The sequence below is a fragment of the Sinocyclocheilus rhinocerous genome, unplaced genomic scaffold (assembly GCF_001515625.1).
Source record: "Sinocyclocheilus rhinocerous isolate Xijiao unplaced genomic scaffold, SAMN03320098_v1.1 scaffold269, whole genome shotgun sequence".
In the NCBI taxonomy this organism is placed as follows: Eukaryota; Metazoa; Chordata; class Actinopteri; order Cypriniformes; family Cyprinidae; genus Sinocyclocheilus; species Sinocyclocheilus rhinocerous.
In genome coordinates, this window is record NW_015652298.1 from 587,569 (window position 1) to 603,046 (window position 15,478).

The 15,478-nt window shown below is 40.1% G+C and overlaps 1 protein-coding gene across 3 annotated transcripts in view; it reads left to right on the plus strand.

The window, feature by feature from the left end:
• Positions 1-241: 241 nt before the first annotated feature.
• Positions 242-15,478, plus strand: part of hipk1b (homeodomain interacting protein kinase 1b) — a 19,138-nt gene continuing 3,901 nt past the window's right edge. The window contains exons 1-14 of one of the 3 annotated variants that reach the window (XM_016520361.1): positions 242-334; positions 2,983-3,665; positions 5,465-5,838; positions 6,036-6,159; positions 7,593-7,712; positions 7,822-7,908; positions 7,992-8,176; positions 8,907-9,057; positions 9,133-9,319; positions 11,164-11,282; positions 11,547-11,681; positions 13,580-13,740; positions 13,845-13,997; positions 14,197-14,340. In XM_016520361.1, coding sequence (XP_016375847.1) covers positions 2,985-3,665; positions 5,465-5,838; positions 6,036-6,159; positions 7,593-7,712; positions 7,822-7,908; positions 7,992-8,176; positions 8,907-9,057; positions 9,133-9,319; positions 11,164-11,282; positions 11,547-11,681; positions 13,580-13,740; positions 13,845-13,997; positions 14,197-14,340 — 2,621 coding nt within the window. In that variant the 5' untranslated portion in view covers positions 242-334; positions 2,983-2,984. The remainder of the gene's footprint in view (positions 335-2,982; positions 3,666-5,464; positions 5,839-6,035; positions 6,160-7,592; positions 7,713-7,821; positions 7,909-7,991; positions 8,177-8,906; positions 9,058-9,132; positions 9,320-11,163; positions 11,283-11,546; positions 11,682-13,579; positions 13,741-13,844; positions 13,998-14,196; positions 14,341-15,478) is intronic. The other 2 variants (XM_016520362.1, XM_016520363.1) reach the window with 2 other exon arrangements.

A 15,478-nucleotide genomic window follows, 5' to 3' on the forward strand; every position in this document is an offset into this window, starting at 1 on the left:
ATTATTATTTGAATGATAATGTTTGCACTATTAATATTAAATAACTGTGTTAATGATACCTTATAAAAATGCCATGCTTGTCTACTTTCTTCCATTTAAAGGGGTCATATGATGTTGCTAAAAATAACATTATTTTGTGAAATGTGTTTATGCGGTTTAAGGTTCAAAAAACACATTATTTTCCACATACTGTACATTATTGTTTCTCCTCTATGCCCCGCCTTTCTGAAACGCGTCGATTTTAAGCTGCTCACTAACAATGAAGGCCTAGAAACCAGATCCGAGGGATTTAAAGCTCTCCTCTGCCCCAGACAAGGATCAACAACACGCTCAGGTATTAATATAGCAATAAGCCTCCATAATATATACACCCGCAGAAGTGTCTTTAATTAAACTAATGTAGACATACAATGGGTTTGAATGGGTTTTTGTAAAGGAGGGTTGGATTTGTTGAGCTCTGGTCAATTTTTTCCAAAGATTAATTCTGAATTAGAATGCTTTTTTTATTTTGAATATTGCATTTAATATGTTGTATTGCAACACTAACGATAACGGTTCGTTACATAGTAGCTGACAGATTATACAATGTAGCAAATTTATGGCGTCTGCAGATTCGAGGACATCGGCAACAGTGTCACTCAGCTCAGTGATTGCGATATTAATGCTCATTTAAAGAAACAAACGCCGTGTTTTGCCGTTAATTTCGGCTTTTCTTATTTTGCTTCGTGACATTAGCACAGTTTTCTCGAAAAGGGTGGAGTCGTGTGGTGTTGTAAACATACAGCGGGTTGGTATCGCGTTAAAACTCGGATTATAATACAGTTTACGATCAGCAACTGTGTAGCTCGTAGGTAATGTTTGATATTTCGGTTGTGCTGGTGATTTGATGTTTTTTATTTGGTTTAAATGTTTTAGATATGATGTTCTGCTTGCAGTCGGTCTTTCTGTGCTTGTGTAAATCAGGGGTTTCAGCCATCGTTTTCAGGCAGAGAGACCCTCAATCCAGATTCTTGGCCGACTAAGAAACACGATCAGTTTTTAAAAACTGAAAATAATAGTAATAGTAAATTCAATTTTATTTTATTTGTCTGATCTGTCGTTGAAATCCCTGGGTGCATGTAATACAGTACATTCATACTTCAGATATGGGACGAAACAAGTGTTACGCTTTTACCTGCCTGTAGTTTTTCAACTAGAAATATTTCCACTATAAAATGATTCATATCATATAGAGATTATAAATAATTTAAAGATTTTAGTTTTCATTTCCATTATAAAATTATTAATATTGTATAGAGAGTGATTATAGATAATTTTTAGATGTATTCTTTTTCAAATAGCAATATTTCCACTATAAAATTATTCATATTATATAGAGAGTGATTATAGATCACAATGACAACATCCCGGATCAACTCTGTTCTTGTAACGTTACCGCAGTGTAAGATTAAATTAATTTACATTTAACCAGTTTAATATGGAGAGGCACTGAAATGTAGATCTTCGTTTGTGTTTTTGACCTACACTGTTCATGACTTGAGAACAGTTTGCTATTTATGCTTATACGTTAGCATTGACTCACTAATTTTAACGTTCATTTTAGCCAGAGATCCCTTGCTGAAGCACAAGATGACATCGAGGTTCTGCTTGAGTAGATGAAAATTGTAACTTAATGAGAGTATGACAATCAGAAAATGAAAATTTTCGTCTTCATTGGGATTGGGGTTGAATGCTTGGGGACATTATTGCTCTGTTTTGTTTGAGTTCAGGAAATGTAATAAAATAAATTCTATTGCCTATCCGCTGGGAATACCTGGAATCAGTGTACCCAGGCACATCGTTTTTCAAAAAAAAAATTTCGCATAAAAGCTTCGGATCTTTCTATGTTTCTCCATGGCGCTGAAACCAAAAGATCCGCTAGAGTTCCACTAACCGTGCAACTGTTACTCGACTGTCATTGGCTCATCTGCGTTTGAGGGGAAGGGCTTACTGATAGGTCAATTACGTTTGTAGTAACAATCAACACCAGAAAAACAACTTACTGAATTATTGAATTTGATATTAATCTCTGATCAACACGGCAGGATTTTCTCTCTAATGCTATCGCAAAATTTTACATACTATATGTGTGTGTTCTGTGTGTATATATTAGGGCTGTCAAAAAAAATTTGAATTGCGAATATTCGTCGAATTTAAAATCAAAATCCACATTTGAATGCAAAAACGTTGCATTCTAATTTTGTGGCGCACGAGATGCGATGATGATGTAAGTGTCATTGCATTTTAATGTTTTTGTTAGCCTATCCAGTTGAAGCCACTAGATTCGGCGCTGCTGCGTTGTTAATTACAAATATTGCGGGAAAAGAGAACAACAATGCGGAGAAGATTTCTAGAGGGACATCGATCACCGTTGCACTCGCATCTCGCACAAAAGAGACGCATGTTTAGAAAGCCATGTAAAATTAATGCAAGTTCAACTTTATTAAAAAAACATATCTCGAGACTTTATGGCAGGTTTTTTCCCCATCCCACTGCAACTCGTGTTTTTAAATGAAAAATGTACTCTGTGTGATTGGCTTTCAGCCCTTTTTTATTAAACTATACATGCATACATGATGCTGTTTTGTTTATAGTTGTTTAAGCAACTTAATTATAATTGGTTTATAAACATTATTTTAAACATTATGCACTTTTTTTTCACAGATAGTCATGTTATTTTATGCTTTGGATAAATGTGCATTAGTAATATTTTGCTCCATGTGCCCTCTTGTGGCCTCAAGAGAGAAGCCAAAAGCTTTTCTTCACCCTAACTGAAGTTATGCTTTTTAAATTTGAATATAATTCAAATTTTGATAATATTTATGTACAAAATTCGAATTGAGTTTTTCAGCCATTTTGACAGCCCTACTAGTCATTCTTAAAAGTGCTTTTGTGTTCTTTCTGTATTCAACAATGCCAAACTTATTTATCCAATATCTGCAGGCATGGCTTCACAGCTGCAGGTTTTCTCCCCTCCATCTGTGTCTTCCAGTGCCTTCTGCAGGGTGAAAAAAATTAAAGTGGAGAGCTGTGCTTGGGATGCTTCCAATGAAGCGTACAGTTCTGTGGGCCAGTACAGCTTCAACCCCGCAGCGGGCCTCCCTTTCGGCTCCTCGGGCCTGGTCTTCCCCCCAGCATCCCGGGGCCAGGTGGTGGTCCGTGCGGCAGACAGCACCGGGAGCATCCCGCGGGGGTCCAGCCGCAGAACCTCCCACAACACCCACCACTCGGAGTCGCACTCCTCCCGCGGGCACAGGTACGGCGTGAAGAGGAAGAATGAGGAGAGCTCCGGAGGAGGCGGAAGCGGCAGTGGCAGTGTTCAGATTCTGGAGGAGCTCTCGGCTCCTGCTTTCTCTGCGCGGACGGGAGGAGCGGGGACCACCGCCCAGTCCATCCCCCACTCGGCCCCCACCACCAAAAGCAGCAGCTCCAACGGGGAAGGGGACTACCAGCTGGTCCAGCACGAGATCCTCTGCTCCGTCGCCAACAGCTACGAAGTTCTTGAGTTTCTTGGCCGGGGCACGTTTGGGCAGGTGGCCAAGTGCTGGAAAAGAGGAACTAATGAGATTGTGGCCATCAAGATCCTGAAGAACCATCCGTCATATGCACGTCAGGGACAGATCGAGGTATGTCATGATGGGATCTACAGTATGTTTTTGGGTTATTGTTTTCCCATCTTGGGTTATTATCACCTGATCAAGATTTCCTGGTATTTCATTTCCGCCTAATTTTGCTGAAGAGACTGCAACTGGCATGCCTTTTTTACCTCTTAGGGCGTTCACACTTGGTGTCTTTTTTGACAAGAAAAACTGGACGAGCACTTTTTAAGTAAAAGCTGGCAACGTTTTGGTTACAAATAGCAGCCGAGGGCTTCTTTTGTTGCTATAACAGCAGCTGCAACAGTAGCCTAGTGCTGTGTGCTGCCGAAATGTCCAGTAGCCCCTCACTGCAGAAGATCCAGGGGGCGGGGTTGGATCCACATCTAGGGGGTGGAGATGGTAGGTTTAGGTATATGTAAGGTGGGAGGAGTTGGATCTGGATCCAACCTCGCCCCCTGGATCTTGTGTTCTGCAGTGAGGGCCATCTCGAAATGTCGAGAAGAGTGTAAAAAGTTGGCTCTTGCGTTGGCTTTTGAAGTCAATGGGGAGGAGAATGTTGGTTCACAACGATGTTTGTGAACATCGAGACATTATATGGGGAAGGAAGCAGTATGGTGCTTACAACAATTTAGTCTAGGAGCTCCGGTTGGATGATGCACGGTTTGTGGCATATTTGAGACTAGATAGTTTTGTGCTCCTATATAACTCCTTGTGCTCCGAAACTAGTACGCTCTATCTACTGGCTATGTTCTCAATTTTTCTAGTTTTTTTTGTTGTTGTTATGGAAATGACTCACTACTAGCTTGTCATTGGTCAGCTACCAAAAAGGCGCTTGATGTGGGGTGAGTTTTGTTTTTCAGAAAAGTTTAACTTTTTTCAACTTGAAAAGACGCTGCAGAAAAAGACGCTGGCGGCGGTGGTGTTTTAAAATGCGCTCAGGACTTTTTTTTTAAAACAATGTTTACTCCATAGGATTATAATGTAAAACGGATGCTGGCTGCTTCATAAAAGACGCTAAGTGTGAACATAGCCTAACTCCATGGGCCATATTGACTAAACAGGGCAAATTAGCGTTAGTGCGCAATTCCATAAAAGCGCACAAGGGAGGGGACAATTTTGCGTATGATTTACCAACAATGTGCACATTAAAGAACACAGACGCGGCCAGATCATTTCCATAATGACCAGCGCAATCTAGCAAGAGCAGCGTAAATTACCGCCTGCTTTAGGACATGCTTTTTTGGGCGTTAAATAATGGCACAAATACCAGTAATTTGACGAGCGCAAACGTTAGTAAATCGTGTTGTGTGATTCATTTTAATACTCTCCTCCCATAAATTTTGCGTCTGAAAGCGAAACTCATACAAATGTGTATTCAAAAAGTTGAGTCCCAAAAATATCCACGCCTTTTCAGCGCTAATTCTTCACTGTGCGTCTTTAGTCAATCCTGACAGTGCTATTTTAACGCCAAAAGACGGTTTGCGCTGGCGCAAGGTGTTAGTAAATCTGGCCCTAAAATGAAACTAAATATGAGTTTGCCGTGTTCCCCCTCAATCTAATAGGGTTAGTAAGTAAATTACATGATGCTCATTTTGTCATATCTATCTGTTAATTTATTCAGAGATATTACCATTTTAATTACATGCAGGGACGTGAATACACTTAATTTATTATGAGCCTGTTGTTTTAATTTTTTTGAATTAAATTCATTTTCAGATTGTATTTATTTGGACATGAATACAAAGACAAATACATTTCTAAGAACCTAAGAATTAAGAGTTTTCCTATTTACTTTATTTGTCATTGACCCCTAATATCTCTTCTAGGTCAGCATATTGAACCGGCTGAGTGCGGAGAACGCTGACGAGTTCAACTTTGTCCGCTCCTACGAGTGTTTCCAGCACAAGGGCCACACATGTTTGGTGTTTGAAATGCTCGAGCAGAACCTTTACGATTTCCTGAAGCACAGTAAGTTCAGCCCACTGCCCCTGAGGCACATCCGCCCCATCCTGCAGCAGGTGGCCACGGCCCTGATGAAGCTGAAGAGCCTGGGTCTCATCCACGCTGATCTGAAGCCTGAGAACATCATGCTTGTGGACCCCATCCGACAGCCCTACAGGGTAAAGGTCATCGACTTCGGGTCAGCCAGTCACGTCTCCAAAGCCGGCTGCTCAACTTACCTCCAGTCTCGCTACTACAGGTGAGCGATTATCTGTAATCTGTACATGCTTAATGATCACACATCCCTTCAGTAGAGATTACATCCCACAGTTATGAGATCATGTTGTTGTAATAATCACCCGATTGAATCCTAAACGTGTTTATAATTCGATTTATAATTCTATGTTTATACATAGAGCCTAAATGCATAGATTATGATATGCTTTCTATCCTCAGAGCCCCTGAGATCATCCTTGGTCTGCCGTTCTGTGAAGCCATTGACATGTGGTCACTGGGTTGTGTGATTGCAGAGCTCTTTCTGGGCTGGCCGTTATATCCAGGAGCTTCAGAATATGACCAGGTCACACATGTTATGTTACTGTTATTATCAGAAAAAATATTAGCTCTCAACCTTCTCAATTCTCTCTCAATTTTCATATAAAGAAGCTATGTTTTCTATACTTGTTTCCTTTTAAATTTGCGTCATGCACTGTACACGTACCCTCGTGTACACATAAAAACCAAAGTGTACTTTGGCCTTTAGTATTTGTGTCTCTGGCACTTCATGCTGGTGCTGTATGATGTATAAATATGGTGCCTTTCTGTGCAAATGAGGCTCATTGTAAAATGCGCTGTATTCATGTGGCTGGGTCACAGCAGTGTGCCAATATTGTACAGTCCCAGCAAAGTATGCCAGTCTAGGCATTTTTTGTGGATAATTTTAAAAATTGAAGTGCATAAGCTCAGATCAGTGAGGCCTGAAATCAGTAGGCTAATTTCCAAAAAGAAATTAAAAAACTGTTAATTGGAAAAAAAAACAAGTTTGAAACAAAAAGATTGAATCAGTTGTTATATCCTGTTTTTAGCAAACTCAGTAGGTTTAAAAGGTTAGTTCACCCAAAAATGAAAATTCTGTCATTAATTACTCACCCTCATGTCGTTTCAAACCCGTAAGACCTCCGTTCATCTTCGGAACACAAATCAAGATATTTTTGATGGAATCTGAGAGCTGTCTGACCCTGCATAGACAGCAACGCAACTGAAATGTTCCCAAGTTCAGAAACGTAGCAAGGAGATCGGTAAAATAATCCATGTGACATCAGGGGTTCATCCGCGATTATACGAAGCTACGAGAATACTTTATTCAACAATTCGTCTCCTCCGCATCACCCTGGTGCCATTTTGGAGAATTTCAGTTGGACGTAAACAATGTATGGAGGGTTAGACAGCTCTCAGATTCCATCAAAAATACCTTAATTTGTGTTCCGGAGATGAACGAAGGTCTTACGGTTTTTAAACGACATGAGGCTGAGTAATTAATGACAGAATTTTCATTTTGGGTGAACTAACCTTTTAAGTCCAATGGGATAACATTCGCTAGCGTTTGTGGAAAAGGAAAATCCTCAGGTCAATGACTGGAAACACAACATAAGGGTTCAGATAATACCTTGACAGATTGTACAACGTGACCTTAAGGAGCTAGACCAGGCAGCTTGTGCAGCATGTGCAGTCTTTCATGCCAAACTGTATGATAAATTGTAGCCATGATTCAGCATTGACAGCCGGTCGCACATCGGACACGTCATTCTGTACTCACGTTCTTAAGGCGGCAGTCCAAAACAGTGAGTCTAATCATCACCAAGACCATTAATTGGCCATCTGTGAACATGTCACACTAGGCAAGACTGAATGATTTTACCCTTCGGCATCAGAAATCCTTTATGATTGCAGAAATGTACACAAACTCCTCTAGTCTTTGTACTAACTTTGACCTTTCTTATTTCCCCCCTCCAGATTCGGTACATTTCTCAGACGCAGGGATTGCCTCCTGAGTATCTCTTGAGTGCTGGCACAAAGACAAGCCGCTTCTTCAACAGAGGACCAGACTCCAGCTACCCACTGTGGAGGTTAAAAGTCAGTACCCATACTTTTATGTTTTTTGGGGTTAAAAACACACATAAGTTTCTTATTTAAAAAAAGGTGGTTAATATTGTACCAGACTGACACTGATGTCTTTTTCTAGACCCCATCTGAGCATGAGGCAGAAATGGGCGTCAAGTCAAAAGAAGCGAGAAAATACATCTTCAATTGTTTGGATGACATGATGCAGGTAATTAGAAATACATGTATGTATAGGATGCAACATGTCATTAGTTTAAAATAAATTTTCTGACTCCATCGATTGGTTTCCAGGTCAATCTGCCTACTCATTTAGAAGGAACTGACATGTTGGCGGAGAAGACGGACCGTCGGGAGCTGATTGACCTGCTGAAGAGGATGTTGCGGCTGGACGTTGATAAAAGAATTACGCCCACAAAGATCCTGGCACATCCGTTTGTGACCATGAGCCACCTGCTGAACTTCCCACACAGCTCACAGTACGTCATTTTTAAGACATCTACCCTGTTTCAAATGAAAGAAACTTGCACTGACTGATCTTAAAGGGAGAGTTCACCCAAAAATGAAAATTCTGTCATTAATTACTCACCCTCATGTCGTTCCAAACCCGTAAGACCTTCGTTCGTCTTCGGAACACAAATTAAGATATTTTTGATTAAATCTGAGAGCTCTCTGACCCTCCATAGACAGCAAGGATATTACCACGATCAACGCACAGAAACATAGTAAGGACATCAGTAAAATAGTCCATGTGACATCAGGGGTTCAACCGTAATTTTACGAAGCTACAAGAATACTTTTTGTGCGAAAAGAAAACAATAATAACATAAATTATTCAGCAATTCTTCTCCCCGATTTTCCATCTTTCGCCATTTTGGAGAGTACCCCAGAACATAATCAGCGTTGTTTACATTCAGTAGACAGCGCCCGCATGCTGAACGTAAACAACGTGAGTAATTAATGATAGAATTTTCATTTTGGGTGAACTAACCCTTTAACATATATCAGTGCCTTTGTTTTGTCTCAAGATGCACACCAGTAATGTTTTCCCTAAGGCATGTTTATAAAAATTACTTGAATGTCCTAATTGAACTATGGCCTAATCCTGGCTTAGTCTAAACCCTGTCTGTGAAACCAGGCCCTAGACTTCCAGCACTGGTTAATTTGAAGAAATGTGTTATAAATTTGATGCTCATATCATTTTTGTAGTGTGAAGTCGTGCTTCCAGAACATGGACATCTGCAAGAGAAGGAACGGTAGCTTTGACAGTGGAAAAGCCCTGTTTGCTGCTAACGCTGTTCCTGGAACTGCAGGAAACCTGACTGTGACCTTCAGCAGCCAGCTGAACCAGCACAGCCAGGTGAGGGGAAAACCACCTGGTAAGCGCTTTCATAAGGATTTCCTTCAATCTTATCTGTGTTGGTAATTTTCTCAGGTTCCGTCTGCTGGTGGAGCTGTTCCTCTCCTCAACTACCAACCAGCACTTTACCAGCAGGCCACCATAAACATCCCAGGCCTGGCCCAACCAAGCATCCCCCTGCAGACCCGCCCCACTCAGCTGTGTGCTCAGACTGAACCTTTCCAGCAAACCCTCATCGTCTGTCCCCCCACCACTATCCAAGGTGAGCCGGAGCTGGGTGCATTGTGGGTGATTTATGTCCCTTCAATAAGCCATACTCCATCCAGTTGTAGCTAAATCACTGGTTCACTGTTTTTTTTTTTTTTTAAATATCCTGTCTCAGAAACGTCAATTAAAATGGCTTGCAAGCAGTAAATTTTGGGCTTAATTGGGATTGTATTTGTTGAAATGGTGGCAAAAATTAAGATACTCATTTCAGGGTGCATTCAGAGTTTTGAAAGTTTGAAAAATGCATGATTTTTAATCCCTGTTTTTTTTTTTTTTATTGTAATATTTTATTTATTTGTAAGGTTTGAACTGTGCTGGAATTTTGGATATTGTCCTTTTTTCTTAAAACATCTATTGTAGTGTAATTATTTTCCCTAAGGCATGTTTATAAAAATTACTTGAATGTCCTAATTGAACTATGGCCTAATCCTGGCTTAGTCTAAACCCTGTCTGTGAAACCAGGCCCTAGACTTCCAGCACTGGTTAATTTGAAGAAATGTGTTATAAATTTGATGCTCATATCATTTTTGTAGTGTGAAGTCGTGCTTCCAGAACATGGACATCTGCAAGAGAAGGAACGGTAGCTTTGACAGTGGAAAAGCCCTGTTTGCTGCTAACGCTGTTCCTGGAACTGCAGGAAACCTGACTGTGACCTTCAGCAGCCAGCTGAACCAGCACAGCCAGGTGAGGGGAAAACCACCTGGTAAGCGCTTTCATAAGGATTTCCTTCAATCTTATCTGTGTTGGTAATTTTCTCAGGTTCCGTCTGCTGGTGGAGCTGTTCCTCTCCTCAACTACCAACCAGCACTTTACCAGCAGGCCACCATAAACATCCCAGGCCTGGCCCAACCAAGCATCCCCCTGCAGACCCGCCCCACTCAGCTGTGTGCTCAGACTGAACCTTTCCAGCAAACCCTCATCGTCTGTCCCCCCACCACTATCCAAGGTGAGCCGGAGCTGGGTGCATTGTGGGTGATTTATGTCCCTTCAATAAGCCATACTCCATCCAGTTGTAGCTAAATCACTGGTTCACTGGTTTTATTTTTTTTTATTTTTTTTTTTATTTTTTTTTAAATATCCTGTCTCAGAAACGTCAATTAAAATGGCTTGCAAGCAGTAAATTTTGGGCTTAATTGGGATTGTATTTGTTGAAATGGTGGCAAAAATTAAGATACTCATTTCAGGGTGCATTCAGAGTTTTGAAAGTTTGAAAAATGCATGATTTTTAATCCCTGTTTTTTTTTTTTTTATTGTAATATTTTATTTATTTGTAAGGTTTGAACTGTGCTGGAATTTTGGATATTGTCCTTTTTTCTTAAAACATCTATTGTAGTGTAATTAAAATAATAAGAATGAAAAATAACCTTTATTAAGGATTGCATCATGGATCATTTGTGTATACAGTCTCCTGAAACACATAGAACTGATAAGTAACTTAAGAATTTAACTATTAAATACATAAAACAATGTGAACATACTTTATGGATTTAATTGTCACTTAATCTACCAGTGTCTTTGCTGCTTACTTTTGATAACTTAATCATACAGATCACCACAAATTACTTGGTTAAGCATTACATCTGTTTAATTTTGCTAAAATTCGAGTTTCTTTTCCTGCTTTCTTTTCTTTTGATCTCTGGAATGGTTGCGCCCTCTACTGTATGGCCATGAATTTGTATTTTGTTTAATTTGAGTCATTCAGAATTTTTTTGTTTGTTTTGCTATTAGTGCAAGATGTTTTACATTTGATTATTCATTTGATACATATGTAGGGCTTCCCCACCCTTGAAAAGCACTCTGAATATCTGTTTTTTTATTGTATTTTTTTATTTTTTGAAGGGCTTCAATCTTCTAATAAAACCTCTAGCTATCCTGTCCGGATGGAGAACGCTGTTCCTGTTGTCCAGCAGAACCAGTCCACGCAGCCTCTTCAGATTCAACCCAGCATGCTGACGCAGGTAAGACATAAAGCGCATTGTTTGTGAAACGGTGACATTATATCTAACGCTGACGTTCCGTCACTGCAATCTGACGAACTGCAAATTAATCCAGTTGAGTTGGAGAGGAAATGTCAGTCCTTAAAGTCTGCATGGACAGCTGTTCGGCTGCCGGTAAATGGCACGTGAGATCACAGCCTTGTACCCCTTGACCCGAGTCTGACCTTTTGTCTAATCTTTCCATGCTTTTTGCCCCTTTCCCTCCATGGTGCCCCTCCTCCATAGGGCTCCTGTACGCCTCTGATGGTGGCCACGCTGCACCCCCACACAGCGGGAGTGGCATCCCAGTACCCGCTGCCCCTGGCACTGGGCTGTGGGGCAGGAAGGCCTGCCCTGCTGGAGCAGACAGCCACAGTGCTGGTAAAGAGAGACCCACCCAGCGCTCTACCACTAACATCATCATTTCTCAGTCTCCCATTGACTCTCTCCCCCTCTTTGGCTCTTTCCAAAATCCTGCTTAAATGCATCTTTCTTTCTAACCCTACTCTTATTCTGGTCTCTCTATATTAATCATATCTTATTTCTTTCCGATTACTTTTTTATCTTTTTTTTTATCCCTCTTTTATATTTACTTGTCTCTTTTATGCTTTTTTTCTGGTCTCTCTGAAAATTCTGGATCCTATATGATCTCTTGTTGGTTTTTATTGCTCGCTTATTGATCTTTTTTTTTAATCTCTATTTTATCTTTTTTTTCCACCTCTCTTTGATAAATCTGGATCCTCTTTAATCTCTTGTTCATCTTCACTGATCTTTTGTTGATATTTTTTCATTGGCACTTTGATCTTTTCCCCCCAGATCTTTATTTGAGAATTCTGTATTCTAGTTGATCTCTTGTTGATTTTTACTAATATTTTGTTTGTTTATTTGTTTCATTGTTTTATTCTGTGACACTTTGATATTTTTTTCTCTGATCTGACTTTGATAATTCTGGATTCTCATTGATCTCTTGTTGTTTTTACTAATAGTTTGTTTATTTGTTTGTTTCATTCAATGGTACTTTGATCCTTTTTCCAGTCACCATCTTTTTTCTGATCTCACTTTTGTTTTGTTTTTTCTGGATTCTCATTCTCTTCTTTTTTTTTTTTCTTTTTTTTTAACTAATCTTTTTTTTGTTTTCAATGACACTCTTTTTTTTTCCAATCACCATTTTTTAAGTTCTGCATACTCTGTGAGATTTACTGATCTTTTGTATGTTTTTTATGACACTTTTTTCTTCTGATCTTTCTCTCTCTGTTTGATGCGTGTGATTTTCCTTTTTATAATTTCCCTCATTTTCCGAACTCTGTTTTTTATTTCTGACCACTTTATTTTTCTTTCTGAGTTTTCCTCTATTTCTTTGTCTTTCAGCTCTTCACTTTTTTTAATCTCCCTTTCCATCTTTCTGGTCTTTTCCTTCTCTCTCTCTCTCTCTCTCTCTGTATTTCCAGTCTTTCTGCTCGTTCTCCCTTTCTTTTCCCTCTCAGTCCCTCCCTCATCGTTCTTTCTCAGTGCAGGTTTGCTGCAGGCATGGGAGGCATGTGCTGACTCTTCTGTGCTTTGCTTGCAGCTTCTTGTTGTGTGAATATATTTTTTTTTTATATGCCTCCTTTGACCTTCCCACCCCTCCTCCTCCTCCTCCTCCTCCCAGCCCCACCGTCTGTTTGGCCCTCCTTCTTCTCTCAGGGGAGGAGACTGACCTTGTCTACAGCTCAAAAACACTCGCAGCCATGTTCCTCTCCCTCTCATAGCCATGTCTGTCCGCAGGTACTCTAGTGCTGCCCATACTGGCATGGCAGATCTTTTGGAAATGCTCAGTGTTTTCTGACTATTTAACAGCCATGATTCTTCCCAACAGGTTGCCGGACTACGCTTTCCTGCCCCCCATCTTTAATTTTTAAGGCTTGTGTGTGATTTATGCATGCTGTGCTTGTCTTGGCTTTTAAAATCATACAAAATGGCTGTGCTACATCTAAAGCTGCCTTATGCGCCGGGAGAGAATTGCAGATTTTTAGAATTGTTCAATTTTAATTGTGTGCAGTGATGTCACATCGGCATGTTAGTTGAATTTCCTCATCATCCTGGCATGACTCAAATGTTTAAATTCAGATTTAAATGGCCATAGATGTGTCAGTCATTGTGTGGTGCAGATTTGGTCATAGCTGTTTTTACCTACTATTCATTTGCCAGTGAAACATTGTTCAAATTTGATCGACATTCAGTGACTTTTCCATTTTCCTAAGTCCCAGTGTCACTCAGGCAGATATGTTGTCGTCCTCCAGCAGGCCTGGCCAGCGGGAACCCAGCAGATCCTCATACCCTCTGCATGGCAGCAGGTGCCTGGCATGACCATCCACAACTCCAGCCACCAGCCCGTAGTGACCGAATCGCCTCTGGAGACCCTGCTGTCTGAGAGCTCCACACAGCAGACGTCAAGCTGGAGGTAAATGTTTAGGAAGAATCGTGAACTTTTATTATCTGCACACAATGTCAGTATGATAGATGTTTGAATGTGCTCAATACCGATTGATGGGTTGTTTCCTGCAGGGCGTCTCAGAGCGGTCAGCACAATGGCGTTGTCCAGCAGAACCCACACATCCTTAGCGGCCTTAATCTCACTCATTCTCTCAGTCGAGGAACGTCTGCGGTCACACGGTCACAGAACAAGAGGAGCAGGATCTGTTGTGACACTGGCAGCAGGTATTGGGCCATTTACTTTTGACACTCAAATGTCAATGGTGTGTTTAGTATAGTTTGAAAAAAAAAAAAACATTTTTTTTGCTTGGAATGTGTGCTTGTACCATTTAAAAAAATAATAATAATAACATGATTTGACAAACTAATGTAAGGACATAGATTAAGTTTTCAATTGGTTTTTGTTCTGTTTCTGTATTCACAGCAGTGCTGTGGTGAGCTCTCAGTCATTCAGTGCTATTCTCACTCAGCCCATCATTATCTCTGACACCCCGAGTCCTGCTGTCAGCATCATCACCATACACAGTGACACTGAAGATGAGGACGAGAGGAAGTTCCACCCTGCTAGGTGAGTGAGGTCACTTCCTGGTATGATTGCCATGTTTTTACATACACAACAAAAAGTTTGTGGTAAGCAAGATTAAAAAAAAAATAATTATTACAAATAAATAAATAATAATACTTTCATTCAGCATGGATGCCAGAAATTGATCGACAAGACAATTCAGTAGTGTTTCAAAAGATTTACCTTTCATATATATGCTGTTCATTAAACTTTCTATTTATCAATGAATCCTGAAAAAAAAAAATCCAGTTTTCCACACAAATATGAAGCAGCTTAACTGTTTTCAACATTGATAATAATCAGAAATGTTTCCTGAGCAGCAAATCAGCATGTTCGAATGATTTCTGACGGATCATGTGACACTGAAGACTGGAAAATTCAACTTTGCAGCACAGGAATAAATTACATTTTAAAATGTATTAAAATAGAAAACAGTTATTTTAAATGATACAATATTTTGCAGTATTACTGTATTTTTACTGTAAATAAATGTAGCCTTGATCCGCACAAGAGACTTCTTTCAGAAATATCTTATCTTTTGAAGGTGTAAATACCTTTAAATTTCTGTGTTCTGTGATATGACGCTAGGTTTATTCAAATAAAGGGCTAAAATGCTCATGAAGTGACTCTCAGAGCAGTTTTGGAGATGTTGTTCATGTATTTATGTACTCCTATTGAGGCTGAGGCAGAGGCTGAAATCACTACGAGCGTCATGCCCGCTTCAGTATGTGTGTAGTAAACGAAACCGCTCATCTGCGCCATTCATTCACACAGAGACACGCAGAGCATGCAGGATTCATATTTAAATAGTCTTTTTACAGCTTATTATTTACAAATACTAGTCCATATCACAATATGATTTAAAGGGATAGTTCACCCAAAAATGAAAATTTGATGTTTATCTGCTTACCGCCAGGGCATCCAAGATGTAGGTGACTTTGTTTCTTCAGTAGAACACAAACAAAGATTTTTAACTCAAACCGTTGCAGTCTGTCAGTCTTATAATGGAAGTGGATGGGAATCACGAACATACACAAAATTAAACCCTGCGGCTCGTGACGATACATTGATGTGTAAAGACACGAAACGATCGGTCCGATCGGTCTGCTGAACAGTATTTATATCATTTTTTACCTCTGAT